Here is an 18,189-nt window from a genome sequence, read left to right on the forward strand (position 1 = left end):
AAAGGGGCCTGGGAATTTTAAAATGTCTTTGCATGGTGCTGGAAAAGACCTGAGAATCAGCACCAGGCAAATTTCCCTGGAGAAATCTTTTCTTTCTGTACTACGGCCAAAAAGAGTAAAAAGAGCAGTACGGCCAAAAAGAGACTACCCAAGTAGTCTCCTCCTAAGGTCTTGAGGTTGGGGCAAACACAGCGATGCTAGTAGCACAGGGACAGGTGGAAATGTAATGTAAACAGCAGTCACAGTGGGTTGTTCACTCAGAGCCTTTACAACAACCCTGAAGGGTAGGCCTGTAGTATTGTCCTCATATTGCAGATGAGGCCAAGGACTGCAGGACCAGACCCAAGTGTGTCAGGTTTGCATTAAAGGGCAGCAAAATTGTCAATTGTTTGTTATTGCTTTCTAACCACCATGTGGGTCGGGGGGGGGGGGGATTTGGGTTTCCTGCCTTAGGCCTCAAAATGGCTTGAGACATGTCTATGAACATGGAGAGAAGTTAGAGGTGGGACAAAAAATGGGCAGGTCCAAGGAGAGTCCTGCTAGTGTACCATCGCAAATAAAAGAATAAGCTCTGATGCAGAAAGTTCTACGTTCAAATCCCACCTCCACATTGGACTCCTTCGGTGGTCTTAGACAATCTACAGTCTCTCAACCTCAGCCCCCACTATCAGAATAGTGGCACTGGCCTACATTATAGGATGGTTGTTAAGGATTACTGAGATACAGTATTTAAGTCAAGCTCACAACATAAGTGAAGGACCTGCCCCACCCTGCCAGGACTGCTAAGTCGAAGCGTGGACCAATTTTTCATGGGGCGCTGTTAAAACAATCAAAATGTGTTCAATCAAAATAAAGTTTTATAAGGTGGAAGGGGAAATGATCAGTTAGCTGTCTGCCAACAAGCTGGCTTGCTACAGACAGCCCAGAGCAGGTGTGGTGTTGTTGTTGAGCCTTCCTGGTGTAGTCTGCAGGCAGTTTTGGGATGGACGAGGCAGAGGGCAAACAACCTGAGACTTAATCCAGAAAAAGATGGAAGAACTATAGATATAGAAACCGAGTAATCTGGACAGAAGATGATTATTATTATTATTATTATTTATTTATTTATATAGCACCATCAATGTACATGGTGCTGTACAGATTACACAGTAAATAGCAAGACCCTGCCGCATAGGCTTACAATCTAATAAAGTTGTAGTAAACAATGAGGAGGGAAAGAGAATGCAAACAGGCACAGGGAAGTGTAAATAGGCACCGGGTGGGGTGAAGGTGAAGCTAACAGTATAGAGTCAGAACAAACTCAATATTTAAAAGCTATAGGGAAAAGAAAAGTTTTTAGCTGAGTTTTAAAAGCTGTGATTGAGTTTGTAGTTCTCAAGTGTTCTGGAAGAGCATTCCAGGCGTAAGGGGCAGCAGAAGAAAAAGGACGAAGCCGAGTAAGGGAAGTGGAGGTCCTTGGGCAGGCGAGAAGCATGGCATCAGAGGAGCGGAGAGCACGAGCGGAGCAATAGTGTGAGATAAGAGAGGAGAGATAGGCAGGAGCTAGACCGTGAAAAGCTTTGAAGGTCAACAGGAGAAGTTTATATTGGATTCTGGAGTGAATTGGAAGCCAATGAAGAGATTTCAGAAGTGGAGTGACATGGTCAGAGCGGCGGGCCAAGAAGATGATCTTAGCAGCAGAGTGGTGGACAGAGACCAGTGGACTGATGTGATATGAAGGAAGGCCAGAGAGAAGAAGGTTGCAGTAGTCCAACCGAGAGATAACCAGTGCGTGAACGAGAGTCTTGGCAGAAGAGACCGACAAAAATGGTCGAATCCTGGCAATATTATACAGGAAGAAACGACAGGATTTAGCTACTGCCTCGGTATGAGGAATAAAGGAGAGCGAGGAATCAAATATAAAGCCAAGACTACGAACTTCCTTGACCGAAGTAAGCGTGACATCGTTGACAGTAAGAGAGAATGAGAGGTGAGGAGCAGGTTTAGGAGGAAAAACAAGCAGTTCAGTTTTTGCCATATTAAGTTTCAAACGACGATGAAGCAGCCAGGCTGAGATATCTGAAAGACAAGCCGAGATTACATCTGGTTCTGGATGGGCTCGCGCTCCCCATGAAGGAACAAGTGAGCAGTTTTGGGTATGCTAGACTCAGAGCTAACTGGGGAAGCTCACATGGCAGTAGAGGCCAAAAGGACTTTTTTTATCATCTTAGGCTGATATGCCGGTATTGTTCCCATATGGACTGGGAGGATCTTGCCTCAGTTATGCACGTTCTGGTCACATCGAGGCTGGAGTACTGTAATATGCTCTATGTGGGGCTGCCTTTGAAGACGATTCAGGAGCTTCAGCTGGTGCAGAATACAGATGCCCAGATATTGGTGAGGGCTAAGGGGGGGTCAGTTCATGTGACACCAATACTGCGCCAGCTGCATTCACTGTTAGTGCTTTTCCAAGCCCAATTTGGAGTCCTGGTTTTAAGCTTTAAAGACCTAAATGGTGTGGCCCTGCTACTTGAAGACCATCTTGTGAGGATCGGGCCTGGTCTCCCTGGGGTGGATCCCAAATTGGACTCAGAGCCAAGACAGGAAGCAGGAGAGAAAATTCTCCAAGACTCTCCAGGAGTCAAGATGGAATCTTCCCGGGAGCTTATCCAACAGGAGGGCCAGGCTCAGAGATCGTCTTCTCCCTCCTTCCACTCCTTGGGAACTCCATCTTTGTCAGAGAGGGAGGGAGCGTCAGCATTGACAGATCCCAGAGTCCACCACAGGCTCAAGTGGGTGGAGTTAAGAGGAGATGGGGGCAGTCTGCTAGATTAGCCACTTGCCAGAGGTTACAGCTTGAAGACCCTTCCTGAAGGAGGCATGTGGTGGTAAAAGCCTGTCAGGTACTGCTGGAAACTGTCCATTCAGAGGGCCGTTTTGATCCCGCTGCTTCTCCTGCACACAGCAGGAGATAGCGGCAACTTCCGTCTTTAAAAGTAAGTTGGACTTACTGGGGTGGTTTGTACGTAAGCGAAGAAGGTAGGGGGTGGTATTAGGTACATGGGATGCAGATGTCATGAGAGGGACCCATGAAAATCCGTGAGTGCCCAGTAATGAGCATTCAATGGACTCATCATCTGTATAAAAACAGAGAGAGAGAGAGAAACTCCCTTGGGCTGTCTGGATCCGTGACTCAGTCGGAGCCGAACCTGTATAACAGAAAGAAGACTCTTGCCTCCAGGTCAGAACATTTTGCACACACTTAAAAATGTGACCCAATCTCTGATGCAATGTAAACATGAAGGAACAATGCAGAAAGTCAGTTCCTGCTTACTTCATTGAGTCTCGATTACAACACTATCAGGTTTATAGATCCGTAGCCTAGTTCCCACAACAGCAATGGAGAAGGTTTCTGGGTGATTTCCACGTCAGGCTGTAGGTACCAGGAAGGCTCACATGATGAAATACTTTCCTATACAAAGAAAAGTAGCATGCCACAGAGAAGTGTTGTAGCCTTGCTTTCTATCTGAGATGCTAGGTTTCTATGTGCGGGGTGTGTGTGTTGGTCTAGATATAAATAAATGGAGGAGCAAACCTCAAGTCTGCTCACCTGTGCTGTGCGGAATGAAACAAAAGATGGAGGGAATCAAAAGACTGGAGACCTCTTTAAATGGCACGATAACCCACTGTAGATTGCTCAAAAATGCAATGCATGTTGGGTTAGCCTGTCGTGTGGAGGGAGAATTCCCTCTCCACAGTGGGCAGACTACCCACACCTCCTAACCATCTTCTGCAAATGGTTAGCGGGGCTTCCACAATGGTTCCCATGCCATGTGACAGGAACCCCATTGGTTTTACAGCTCATTTCAGTGGAAAAATGAGTAAATGGTAGTGACCATAGAGTTTGCCAGCAAGAGCGACTGCCACTTCCAGTGATGTGCTTGCCGCCGCGGACATTTTCTATGGTCCATGGCCATTCCTCCTCCCCCCATCTCCCCAATGGAGCAGCTGCTGGAGGGATGCACAGTAGTCCGTTTTCCCTATGTGCCCCGTTTTCCCCATCTATATACTCTGTTTTCTGAGCGTAGAGAGGAAGCCAGCGCAGTTCTCTTTGCGCAGGCAATGAGGTAGGGTGACCCTATGAAAAGGAGGACAGGGCTCCTGTATCTTTAACAGTTGCATAGAAAAGGGAATTTCAGCAGGTGTCATTTGTATATATGGAGAACCTGGTGACATTCCCTCTTCATCACAACAGTTAAAGGTTCAGGAGCTATACTAGAGTGGGAGTAAAAAGAAGCCAAAGGCAAAGGTAGAACCAGGCAATCTTCAAAACGAAATATTTACAAAAGTTTATTTACAGTGCACTGTAAATAAACTTTTGTAAATATTTCGTTTTGAAGATTGCCTGGTTCTACCTTTGCCTTTGGCTTCTTTTTACTCCCCCACGGGGTTTTCCTTGCTTTTGCACTTGCTATACTAGAGTGACCAGATTTAAAAGAGGACAGGGCACCTGCAGCTTTAACTGTTGTGATGAAGAGGGAATTTCACCAGGTTCCCCATATATACAAATGACACCTGCTGAAATTCCCTTTTCTATGCAACTGTTAAAGATACAGGAGCCCTGTCCTCCTTTTCATATGGCCACTCTACAATGAGGGGAATGGGAACGGGCAGGGAGTGTGGTTTCCTTGAATAATAAGAATAACAGCAACAACCTGCCTCTCCTTCTGGAACAAGGCAGGGAACAACACTAAATACCATATAATACATGAAATTATATTGGGAACCACTGTGGAAGCCCGCTACCAGGAGGAGGGCCTTCTCTGCTGTGGAATGAGCTCCCTAAGGAGGTTCGCTTGGCACCTACATTATATTCTTTTAAACACCCGGTGAAGACCTTTTTATTCTCTCAGTATTTTAACAGTCTATAAATTAATTTTAACTTTGCTGTTTTAAATCTGCATTTTAAATTTGTATTTTTGCATTGGTGCTGTTTTTATGGTGTTTTTCTTTGTGTTGTACCCTGCCTCGATCCAGAGGGGGAGGCGGGTTGTTATTATTATTATTATTATTATTATTATTATTATTATTATTATTATTCTTGGTTGTACTTGTATATTGTATTTTATATAATGTTTTTATACTGTTGTTTTGTTTTGAATTGTCTTAATTTTGTAAACCGCCCACAGAGCTTTGGCTATTGGGAAGTATAGAAATGCAATAAATAAATAAATAAATAAATAAAATTAGTTAAATTACAACTAATACAAATTGGACCCTGAATAAATACTTAAGAAAAATTGAACCCAGATCTATCTTTAAGCCTGGCTGAGACTTAAAAGTTATGACAATCCTCCTTTGCTCAGGTCAGGATGGGTATACAAGCTTGCAGCCTCCCAGCACAAGCCTATGCATGTCTTCTCAGAAGTAAATCCCATTGAATTCAATGGGTCGGTCAGTGTGAGCTTACAAGGGCGTCGCGTCTAATGCATTTCCTTCCTCGCACTTTCCCTGAAAGAGACCGTTGCATCAGCAGCCGCTAGGGGGCAGCAGCGAGCAGCGGCGGCGCCACCTAACGGAGCAATGGCGGCTGGAGCTCCGTGCGGCCGGAGCCTCCGGTGGGCCGAGCTCTTCCGCGTCTGCCGGGGCGCGTCTGCAGCAGGCACCCGCGGAGCCCCAGATGCACCTGGGCGGCGGCAGCACCACCAGGCGGCGGCAACAGAGCAGAAGATCACCCGGTCGTGGCAGCTGGACGGCATCAGGTGGGTGCAAAGCTGCAGAGCGGAGAAGCAGATGGCCAAGACGCAAACAACAGGGGCTAGCGCCTTGGCTAGCTGACCAAGCCCCCAGCCGTCCCTTTTGGCCAGGGGCTCGCCCGTATTGCCTCCTCCTGCACATTTGGAAGACGAGGCTGATATTTTTTTTACAGCTGGGGTGGGGAGGTTAAAAGAATGGGTCCCCCCCCCCACGCGCTTTTCCTGTCCTGATGCCCTCTCCAGCTGCTGCCTGGACTACAAATCCCAGCATGCCTGGCCGTTGGCCGTGCTGGTTGCATGTCAGGAGAAAATCGTCATTCTAGGTGAAGAATCATAGAATAGCAGAGTTGGAAGGGACCTACAAGGCCATCGAGTCCAACCCTCTGCTCAATGCAGGAATCCACCCTAAAGTAGGGTGGCCATATGAGAATGAGGACGCGGCTCCTGCATCTTTAACAGTTGCATAGAAAAGGGAATTTCAGCAGGTGTCATTTGTATATATGGAGAACCTGGTGAAATTCTCTCTTCATTACAACAGTTAAAGTGCAGGAGCTATACTAGAGTGACCAGATTTAAAAGAGGGCAGGGCACCTGCAGCTTTAACTGTTGTGATGAAGAAATTTCACCAGGTTCTCCATATATACAAATAACACCTGCAGAAATTCCCTTTTCAATACAACTGTTAAAGATACAGGAGCCCGGTCCTCCTTTTCATATGGTCACCCTACCCTAAAACATCCCTGACAGATGGTTGTCCAGCTGCCTCTTGAATGCCTCTAGTGTGGGAGAGCCCACAACCTCCCTAGGTAACTGATTCCATTGTCGTACTGCTCTAACAGTCAGGAAGTTTTTCCTGATGTCCAGCTGGAATCTGGCTTCCTTTAACTTGAGCCCGTTATTCCGTGTCCTGCACTCTGGGAGGATCGAGAAGAGATCTTGGCCCTCCTCTGTGTGATGACCTTTTAAGTATTTGAAGAGTGCTATCATGTAGTTTGCAGAGTACGTGACGTCACTGACCTGGAGGAGAAGTGGTTTAACGGTGGACTTTGTCTAGAGTGGCCAAAACAACCCTGCTGGTCAAACAGAATTGGAAGTGTATTCTGTACACAGGGTTTCTGGGCTTTAAAAACAAAAACAAAAAAAGCCTCTTGAGTTTTGCAACCAGAAAACTTTTTTAAATTTTGATATATGGATAAGTTACGGAAATTTGGCATTATGAATTTACAGTCTTATATACACTTGCCTGGGAGTGAATCCATTGAGTCTCACTTCTGAATAGAGATTTGAAGGCCAGGGGGGAAATTCCCAGAAAGAATGGAGGGGGGAGCGTCTTCTTTTTTAATCCTGTTATCCCCTATTTCCCCTCCCCCCATTCTCTCTCTCTCTCTCTCTCTCACACACACACACACACACACACCTTACATAGGATTGTGCCATAGATTTGTTTATAACTGACAATATAAGCTTTGACCGGTGAAAACGTTTGCCATAATACAAGTTAGTTGTTAAGATGACAGCAGCACCCTGCAGCAGCCGGTTAGGGGATGCTGGAGGTTGTAGTCCAATACACCTGAAAAGTGCCAAGTTGAGAACAACTGCCCTAGACTATGATGCTTTATACTACTATAACAAATGTGTTATACTTTAAAGTGATACAAATTAAACAGTAAGAAAGTAACTTTGTGATCCTTTTTTTTTCTGCAGCATTTTTTAAGGCATGCTGAAAGACTTGGTACTACACCAGACACGTACGCTTTTTCATAATCTGCTTTTCAAAGTACCCTAAGTTTCATCTAATGCATGAGTCTGGTGTTTGGAGAATTGAATGCCCAAAGCCCCCTTTGGTAGGGTGACCATCTGAAAAGGAGGACAGGGCTCCTGTATCTTTAACAGTTGCATAGAAAAGGGAATTTCAACAGGTGTCATTTGTGTGTGTATATATATATATATATATATATATATATATATGGAGAACCTGGTGAAATTCCCTCTTCATCACAGCAGTTAAAGCTGCAGGAGCTGTACTAAAGCTACCAGATTTAAAAGAGGGCAGGGCACCTGCAGCTTTAACTGTGGTGATGAAGAGGAAATTTCACCAGGTTCTCCATATATACAAATGTCACCTGCTGAAATTCCCTTTTCAATATAAACTTCTCCTGTTAACCTTCAAAGCTTTTCACGGTCTAGCTCCTTCCTATCTCTCCTCTCTCATCTCACACTATTGCCCCGCTCGTGCTCTTCGCTCCTCTGATGCCATGTTTCTCGCCTGCCCAAGGGCCTCTACTTCCCTTGCTCGGCTTCGTCCATTCTCTTCTGCTGCCCCTTACGCCTGGAACGCTCTTCCAGAACATTTGAGAACTACAAGTTCAACCGCAGCTTTTAAAGCTCAACTAAAAACTTTTCTTTTTCCTAAAGCTTTTAAAACTTGATGTTGTGCAGACTTCTACTGTTACTTTCTACTGTTAGTTTTACCCTACCCTGTGCCTGCTTACCCTACCCTGTACCTGTTTGCATTCTCTTCCCCTCCTTATTGTTTTACTATGACTTTATTAGATTGTAAGCCTATGCGGCAGGGTCTTGCTATTTACTGTTTTACTCTGTACAGCACCATGTACACTGATGGTGCTATATAAATAAATAATAATAATAATAATAATAATAATAATAATAATAATAATAATACAACTGTTAAAGATACAGGAGCCGTGTCCTCCTTTACAGATGGTCACCCTATCTTTGGCATGTGTAGTTCTTCAGATCTCAGCCATCCTGTTTTAAAATAGCCTGGATAATTAATACAACGATGTCAAGCTCTTGTTGATGGGCGCTACATGACTTGGTTGAAGGCAGTACCAGTTCCAGGTTGAAAGGGCCCTCAACAGGGTACTGTGGTCACAGTCTTAGTTTTCCCAAGATGCAATGCCCCAGAAGTTCCATCGTTCAGCAGCATTGTGGGGTTTAAAAAAACATGGTGACACTTCTTTTTTACCCAGAATGCCATGGAACTTCCGGGGCATTGCATTATGGGGGAATTGGTGGCTGTCAAGGGCCAAGAGCACAGACCACAACAGGCCCAGCAGATGTCACAAACGGTACTGGGCTTTGGTCACTTCCTGAGGATTCTGGGTGATGACACCAGGCCTGGTAGAAGAGGGAGGCAGCTTCTTAAATGAGTGGCGTTTGGGAAAATATGTTGAAATATTTCATCACAGATAATTGCAAGATAATTCATTAGAGCAACAAATAATATTTATTGGATACCTTCCCAACTCTCCTTGTACCAACAAGTAATGCCACATTACGTATTCCCTGGCCTCTAAAATCCAAGATGGCAGTATGCATATTTTGACAATGGCAACAGAGCTGTCTTGAAATATGGTGTTGGAATGTACCCTAAGCACGTTATTCCATGCGCTATCAATGACCTGGAGCAGCCCCATTATTTGGAGTCACTGCAACAACTGTTCTTACACTTTTTCAGAGCTAGTACTGTAGAGAGTGGAATTATTCACTCAATTTGACATTGATGAAATTTGGCATCAAGTATGTATGCCTTATAATATAGCAAAATGTATTATAACACCCCAAGATGATTGATTGGAGGTTTTATGTTGTATTTCCAACTGGCAAAGTAAGAGTAACCCATTTTATGCTCTTCACATTTTTACTGGAGGTGTAGCACTTACCTTCACAATCCTCCATATCCACAAACCTTTGTCACAATTTTGTCGAGATTTTTGAGCCATCTCGTCTAAAGACTTGCCTTTACAGGAATATCGTCTTGAACAACCCTCGGAAAAGAAACGCCCTTTCTCTCCCCATGCTGAGGTCTCTCCGTGAGGACATCCTGCGTGATATTGAAAGCCCCGAAGTGCGAGTCATTATCATTTCAGGTATTTTGGTTATCAAAGCTCTCTCTGTGTGTATATATGGTGGGCAGAAATGGAAGGCAATGCTCCATGTTGTTCTTTCTCAATCTTCCTGCTCTGAATGGTCTTGTCTTCTTTCTTTATCTTTGATCCTTCCATCTGCTGCTCAGGCCCATCTCTCTATTCTCATCATGTGTTCAATCAACAGTGCAACTACTGCATCCTTCTTCTCTCTGGCCTTCCTTCGTCTCACATCAGTCCGCTGGTCTCTGTCCACCACTCTGCCGCTAAGATCATCTTCTTGGCCCGCCGCTCTGACCATGTCACTCCACTTCTGAAATCTCTTCATTGGCTTCCAATTCACTCCAGAATCCAATATAAACTTCTCCTGTTGACCTTCAAAGCTTTTCACGGTCTAGCTCCTGCCTATCTCTCCTCTCTCATCTCACACTATTGCCCCGCTCGTGCTCTCCGCTCCTCTGATGCCATGCTTCTCGCCTGCCCAAAGACCTCCACTTCCCTTACTCGGCTTCGTCCTTTTTCTTCTGCTGCCCCTTACGCCTGGAACGCTCTTCCAGAACACTTGAGAACTACAAACTCAATCACAGCTTTTAAAACTCAGCTAAAAACTTTTCTTTTCCCTATAGCTTTTAAATATTGAGTTTGTTCTGACTCTATACTGTTAGCTTCACCCTACCCGGTGCCTGTTTACACTTCCCTGTGCCTGTTTGCATTCTCTTTCCCTCCTTATTGTTTACTACAACTTTATTAGATTGTAAGCCTATGCGGCAGGGTCTTGCTATTTACTGTGTAATCTGTACAGCACCATGTACATTGATGGTGCTATATAAATAAATAATAATAATAATAATAAATAACAGTGGCCCAGTTTGCATGAGCACGGTGGCTTGTTTAAGCCGAGGTGCCTGCTGGTGTGTGCCGAGTGTCATTTGCCTAATTAATGTTTGTTGTGTCATCCAAACCCAAGCAATATGATTTGTCGGAGGGAGAAACAACCCTCAAATAACCCATGGCCTGGGGGGGTGTTGTTAGTTTTTTTGGGAGGGTTGTTCCTGTTCCAACAAGCCTTGCTGCCCAGGTTCGGATGACATGACAAGCCATGCTTGTGTGGGTAATTAGGCAAATGGCGCCTGGCATGCGCCACAGCTTAAACAAGCCACTGTGGCTTGTTTAAGCCATGGTGATCGTGAGCACCCAGTCAATGTGTTACATTGCAAAATGTCTCTTGCTTTTCTTTTCACAAATTTCTTCAAAGGTGAAGGGCCGGTTTTCTCGTCCGGCCATGACTTAAAGGAACTGACTTGCGAGCAAGGCGAGAAGCACCACCTAGAGGTCTTTGAGACCTGCTCTGAGGTGAGTTTACACAACTTGGATAGCTCCTTTAGAGTTCTGACTGGTTCTGATTGAAACCTGGAGTGGATTCACTGCCCCCACTGACATCGGAACCACTAGCCTCCACTGAAAAAACCTTTTTCGGGCGGTGGTGGGCTGGAGTTGTTTAAGGGGGCTGAATAGCCATCTCTCAGGGTTGCTGTCATTGTATCTTCTACTGCAGATCCTGCACTGAGCAGGGGTTGGACTAGATCAGTGGTTCTCAACCTGGGGCACTCCAGATGTGTTGGACTGCATCTCCCAGAATGCCCCAGCCAGCACTGGCTGGGGCATTCTGGGAGTTGTAGTCCAACACATCTGGAGCGCCCCAGGTTGAGAAAGGCTGGTAGATGATCTCCTTCGAACTGTATGATTCTATGATCTTGATTGGAGGGCCCCTTTGAAGCAAGACATGATGAGACCTGGGATAGGGACTTCTCTGCTCTCCCCCCACCCCATGGGTGACCGTTCCCCAAGTGCTCTCACCTGGTCCTGACTCTGTTGTCTTTTGGGTGTCAGGACAACACATAGGAACAAGCATGGTGAATCAGACCAAAGACTATCTAGTCCAGGATTCTCTTCCCATCGTGGCCAACCAGATACCCCAGTGGACAGCCTTCAAGCAGGACATATATGTAATATCACTGTCCTACTGTGAATAACTCCTACTGTTCCCCATCAACTGGCATACAGAGACATAGTGTCTCTGAGACTGGTGGCAGCATGTCGCCATCAGGGCTGGTGGCCATTGCTAGCCATCTCCTATATGAATTTGTCCGATTCCCATCCAAGTTGATGGCCATCACCGCCTCTTACAGTAGTGAATTCCATCATTTAACTATACCGCTGTGTGAAGAAGTCCTTCCTTTTAACAGTCCTGTATCTCTCATCACTCAGTTTCATGGGATGATCCCATTGGGTTTCTAGTATTCTGCAAACCAGGCATAGATGCATAGGTCTTTTTATTAGTCTCGGCTTTTAGTCTAATGCTTTTATCTGGTTTTATAGACTTATTCTCCATTGCTGGGTTTAATGTAAGGTAATTGGTGTTTTGCTTTAAATGGGTTCTGGGGGGTGGGAGGTACCTGTCTCTGACAAACAGTCTATTGATATTTGAAACAAATATAAATCATAGAATAGCGGAGTTGGAAGGGGCCTACAAGGCCACCGAGTCCAACCTCCTGCTCAATGCAGGAATCCACCCTAAAGCATCCCTGACAGATGGTTGTCCAGCTGCCTCTTGAAGGCCTCTAGTGTGGGAGAGCCCACAACCTCCCTAGGTAACTGGTTCCATTGTCGTACTGGTCTAAAAGTCAGGACGTTTTTCCTGATGTCCAGCTGGAATCTGGCTTCCTTTAACTTGAGCCCGTTATTCCGTGTCCTGCACTCTGGGAGGATCGAGAAGAGATCCTGGCCCTCCTCTGTGTGACAACCTTTTAAGTATTTGAAGAGTGCTATCATGTCTCCCCTCCATCTTCTCTTCTCCAGGCTAAACATGCCCAGTTCTTTCAGTATCTCTTCATAGGGCTTTGTTTCCAGACCCCTGATCATCCTGGTTGCCCTCCTCTGAACACGCTGCAGCTTGTCTGCGTCCTTCTTGAATTGTGGAGCCCAGAACTGGACGCAATACTCTAGATGAGGCCTAACCACGGCCGAATAGAGAGGAACCAGTACCTCACGTGATTTGGAAGCTATACTTCTATTAATGCAGCCCAAAATAGCATTTGCCTTTCTTGCAGCCATATCGCACTGTTGGCTCATATTCAGCTTGCGATCCACAACAATTCCAAGATCCTTCTCGTTTGTAGTATTGCTGAGCCAAGTATCCCCCATCTTGTAACTGTGCCTTTGGCTTCTATTTCCTAAATGTAGAACTTGGCATTTTTCCCTATTAAATTTCATTCTGTTGTTTTCAGCCCAGCACTCCAGCCTATCAAGATCACTTTGAAGTTTGTTTCTGTCTTCCAGGGTATTAGCTATCCCACCCAATTTTGTGCCATCTGCAAATTTGATAAGCGTTCCCTGCACCTCCTCATCCAAATCATTAATAAAAATGTTGAAGAGCACTGGGCCCAGGACTGAGCCCTGCGGCACCCCAATTCGTTCATATGCTTTCATGAAAATAAAAAAGATACTATAGGACTCTTGGGTTTTACAAGAGTATGGGTATTGTTCTCTCTTCCTTTTTAAAAACTCTTTTTCTTACAGGTTATGACTTTGCTTCCCAAGCTACCTGTCCCCGTCATTGCCAAGGTGAATGGCCTGGCTACTGCAGCCGGCTGTCAACTGGTAGCAAGCTGTGATATTGCCGTGGCCAGTGAGACGTCCAGGTTTGCCACCCCGGGAGTAAACGTTGGGCTGTTCTGCTCGACGCCTGCAGTGGCTGTGGGGAGATCTCTCCCTAGAAAGGTGGGTCCCGTCGAAAGGAGGATTTCTTAAAGCTTTTTCTCGGACTATGGAAATGAGACTAAATATAGGGCCTGTTCAAACGACACGCTAAGCCATGGTTAGGTCGCTAAACCTTTTGCAGCAAATGGTTAATAAGCATATTTTAACCGTGGTTAGGGAGCCACCATGGTTAGGAATAGGGGTGTGCACGGACCCCCCGATCCGCCCCACGGGCTGATCCGAACATTTTGGATCGGCCCGCTCTGCGCCGCTCCGCCCACAGTCCGCTCCTCTTCGCCGTAGAGCTCCGGCTCCGAATCGGAGCTCCGCATTGGAGGGGAGTGGCGCCAGGTAAGGCCCCCTCCGTCCTCTCCCTTACCTACAGAGACCAAGGGGGACGGGGGCCTTACCTGTGTCCGTCCGCGGTCCCTCGGCTTCTTCAATTGAGCCCGTGGCTCAACCAGGAAGTCTGGGCCGCAAGTGCGGCCTAGACTTCCTGGTTGAGCCGCGGGCTCAATTGAAGAAGCCGAGGGACCGTGGATGGATGCAGGTAAGGGAGAGGAGGGAGGGGGTGTTTACCGGGCCCTGCCGCTGTCGCCGCATGGCGACAGCGGCAGGGCCTGGTAAACCCCTCTTACCTTTCTGGCGGAGCTCTGGATCGAGGCGAAGGATCCGCCTTCACCTCGATCCTCTTCGCCACGCTCCGCCGGCCCCCCAATCCTCTTCACCTCTGCTTAAGGGCAGGCAAAGCCCCCTGCTCCACTCCTGCTTCTCCGGTTCGAGGAGAAGCGGAGCACATCCCTAGTTAGGAATGGTTCATGTGACACACTAAGTCACACGCCAAGCCATAATGTTTAGCTCAAAAATGCCTCTCCCACGGCTTCTACACTGGCAGTAGGACATTTAAGTTACCATATACTGGAGGTTTGGCCCAGTCCTCTTTTACTTTCTGCCTCACTCATCACTGGAATTCAGCTCCTGAGAGCTTCTTCTGAAATTGAATTCAGCCCTCAGGCTCAAAGAGGTCCAAGAGCCTATAATGGCCAAATCACCACACATGCCACTTGGTTTGGGCATGTTCAGACGACACACTAAGCCACAGTCAAGCATTTTGAGTGACACATTGTGGCTTAGTGTGTTGTGTGAACCGTTCCTGTCCATGGTGGCTTCATAACCGTGGTTTAAACGCGCTCACTAACCATTTGCCGCAAAAGGGTTAGCAACCTCACCATGGCTTAGCGTGTTGTCTGAACAGGCCCAATGGTTGTATTGGTGTCGGTCGATGCTCAGGACAGACAAAAGAAGTGGATTTTCACACAGCACGTAGTTAAACTATGGAATTCCCTGGCTACCAATGACTTTCAAAGGGGATGTTAAAAATTCATGGAGGATGATCGTATCGGAGGTTATTATGGCTATGTGCTACTGCCAGAGTCAGAAGCAGCATGAACCCATGGACCACTCAGAACCCACGGCCTGTGGGTGGTTTGTTAACCACCCCAACAAGCCACCCTCACCACGTTCAGATGACACAAGCTGCAGGGGTTAAATTTTCAACCTGGAGCCCATGGGGCACCAAAACTCACCATGGTGGGCTGCAGTGATTGCGCAACCCGGCCCTATATCTGGTTTGGTCCTGAATTAGGCGAATCTCAGAAAATCTGTTTCTCTGATTGCGACGATTCTGTACAGGTTGCACTGGAGATGCTGTTTACAGGAGAGCCTATGACAGCCCAGGACGCGCTTCTGCACGGGCTCATCAGCAGGGTGGTACCAGAGGACAAGTTGGAAGATGAGACCCTGAGAATCGCCCGCAAGATATGTGCGTGCAGCCGCTCCGTTGTGTCTCTGGGGAAAGCCACTTTTTACAAACAGATTGAGCAGGATGTCGGCACCGCCTACAGAATAGCCTCCCGGGTCATGGTGGACAACCTTGCCCTCAAGGATGGTCAGGAAGGGATCGAGGCCTTCATCTCTAAACGCAAGCCTGCCTGGTCTCATACCTGAAATGGAGTTTCCCGAAGGACACCCTTGACCTTTGAAGAACCATATTATGGAGGAAGCATCAGCCAGGCACCTCTCCATCGTGCCTGGGTCCAGCTCCAGCTGAGAGCCCCCTCCCTCCTGATGCCAACTGTCAACTTTGACTACTGAACTTTGCAACTAAGATTGTAGTGCCTGAATTTGCTTTCCTTTCCCCCCGCCTCCGCCTCCCTCCCAATCCCCTTTCCTTTTGTGTCATGTCTTTTAGATTGTAAGCCTGTGGGCAGGAACTGTCAAGAAATACTTTTGTAAGCCTCCGTGAGAGCCTTTTTTGGCTGAATGGAGGCATAAAAATGCTTAAATAAATAAATAAAATATTAAATGCAAATAAGGTCTCGAGATTCCCAAAGCTGGTGCCTTCTATCTTTGAAAATCAAAAGGACTAGTACCCTAATTATGCAGCAAGTGCTGCTTAAAAAGTGTGGCTGTTCTTTGGTCTGCACAAAATGACCGTCAGCCACATCTTGATTTGTTAATTAGCCAAGGTGCAATATCATTCAGGAAATCATTGACTATTGTAATAGCTCAAGAGACAGTAGGGCTGTATTTGATAGATACTATAGCTGGGTGGTTTAATAGGAGAATATAAAGAGCTGCCTTTATTGTATATAAAGTGCCTGGGTCCAGCTCCAGCTGAGAGCCCCCTCCCTCCTGCTACCAACTGTCTCTGCAGAGGCCACCAGTGAGGGAGGAAGCAGCAGCCAGGCACCTCTCCACCGTGCCTGGGTCCAGCTCCAGCTGAGAGCCCCCTCCCTCCTGCTGTCACCTGTAACTGCTGAACTTTCCAACTAAGATTGTAGTGCCTGAATTTGCTTTCCTTTTCCCCCTCCTCCTCCTCCCTCCCAATCCCCTTTCCTATTGTGTCATGTCTTTTAGATTGTAAGCCTGTGGGCAGGGACTGTCAAGAAATACTTTTGTAAGCCGCCGTGAGAGCCTTTTTTGGCTGAATGGCGGCATAAAAATCCTTAAATAAAAAAATAAATAAATAAATATATAAAGAGCTCAGTAAACCTCAGTTACACATTCACCACCAAATAGCAAGTGGTTCACAATGACTCACAAGATAAAACACAGCATAAGAATTTAAATATACAAAATTTAAAAAAACAATTTGAATAGCTAAAAACAATTCCAATAAAATAATAGACCTGTCCAGGCATAAATGCCCCATCAGATGCTATTAAATGCCTTGGAGTAGAGGACAGTCTACTCTCGAAATTATGACAGCATTAGCACCAGGCAGGCCTCAGTGGGGAGATCATTCCATAACTGGAGGCCACCACTGAAAAGGCCCTCTTCCTTGTTGCCACCTTCCGAGCCAAGGTTGGCATGTTTGCCAAAAAAATCTAAACTGAGTTTTGACCATTTTATGAGAATAGTCCCAAGGGAAAGAACAGCAGAAGAATATGTCAAGGTATCTGGAGCAGGGCTGCCTACGGTTTGGCTCTCTAAAGCCCTATTTAGAAGCTATCATGGTGCTAAGTTTCCTCTCTTTATCTTTCAAAATGACAGTGTATTCTTAAAAAAAAATTCTAAAACCTCAAACTTAAAAAAATTCCTAAAAATCAACGGATGAACCGATATGCTTCAAACTTGGCAGAGATGAAGCCCTACTGAAGCCCTATCATGGTGCCAATTTTGATTTCTATATGTACTTGGAAAAGGGTCCGAATCGATTCGGAGCATGCCGATTCACTTTGGACTGATTTGGACCTGTTTTAATTAGTTTCGGATCGGTTTCAAAGCCGTCCAAATCACCCTGATTTGCGTAGCCCTACAAAAAAGGCTGTTATTTCTGCAGCTAGTCCTCCTGTAAGCTGACATTTCAACACTCATGAAGGGATGCCAGTACCATTATCCCTGAAAGACCGAAGGAGACGTATTGGCCAAAGTGCTAGAAACAAGAGCACGGGGCAGAGCACAAGAAATCCCTGTAATTTCACCTGAAATTGGCTTGACCTATAATCACTGTCCCGGAACGTGACCAAGGTGGAGAAGATGCTCCAGCCCATCTTTTGTCAACTGGACCACTTTGTATTTTGAAAAGGCGGAATCGAAGTATTCTACACATAACCACCAGAGGGCAGTATCCACCCATGTCTAAATACACTGTACCTGTGGCAATCCTCAACTTGTTTTACCTGTGTTATTTGTGAGCCCTAGAAAAGATAGCTGCACATATTATTTGTACCTGGTCTCTGCATGATGCACCAAGTGCTCGATCATTTAGTTCACCTCTGCTCATTTCTAAAATTGGTGAGCTGTTTTAAAGAAACAGACTGATTGAAACAGACCCAAACAATGCTAAAAAACCTAAACACCACCCATTATTGTAATGCCCAGCTGCCCTCAATGTGCCATGAACATGAAGGAGCATCTTGGGCTGTGGTGAATCTGGGCCACAAACCTGGCTAGAGGATGGGGTAATAGCTCAGTAGCAGAGTGCAGCCCCCTCTCTCAGGTATGTCCCTTCTCTACTGAACAGCTGGAATGGGGAAAAACCTCTGGCTCACGGAGACCCCGTAGAGTCACTGATGTTCAGAGCAGATTGTACTGGGCTAGACAGATGAGTGGTATGTTTTTATCAAACATCTTCCCTCCTTCAGGGCCTTCTTCTCAGTCAGGTGGTCAATCTGTACCTGGGCTATACCACTTCAGACTCCAGGCAGGGGCTGACGTCCTTGAATGCTCCTCTGTACACAAACATTCCCCGCACACAGAAAGCTAGCATGCCAAGGAGATGATATCCAGTCTGGCATGCT

The 18,189-nt window shown here is 46.2% G+C and overlaps 1 protein-coding gene across 1 annotated transcript; it reads left to right on the forward strand.

Annotated features, from left to right (window-relative positions):
- The first annotated feature begins 5,562 nt into the window (after positions 1–5,562).
- Positions 5,563–15,776, forward strand: ECHDC3 (enoyl-CoA hydratase domain containing 3). Its single transcript, XM_063134263.1, has 5 exons — positions 5,563–5,741; positions 9,507–9,628; positions 10,881–10,978; positions 13,205–13,405; positions 15,077–15,776. The coding sequence occupies exons 1-5, from the start codon at positions 5,563–5,565 to the stop codon at positions 15,389–15,391; spliced, it is 915 nt and encodes a 304-aa protein (XP_062990333.1). The 3' UTR covers positions 15,392–15,776.
- The last annotated feature ends 2,413 nt before the right edge of the window (positions 15,777–18,189 follow it).

This window comes from Elgaria multicarinata, chromosome 9 (assembly GCF_023053635.1).
Source record: "Elgaria multicarinata webbii isolate HBS135686 ecotype San Diego chromosome 9, rElgMul1.1.pri, whole genome shotgun sequence".
NCBI classification, from domain to species: Eukaryota; Metazoa; Chordata; class Lepidosauria; order Squamata; family Anguidae; genus Elgaria; species Elgaria multicarinata.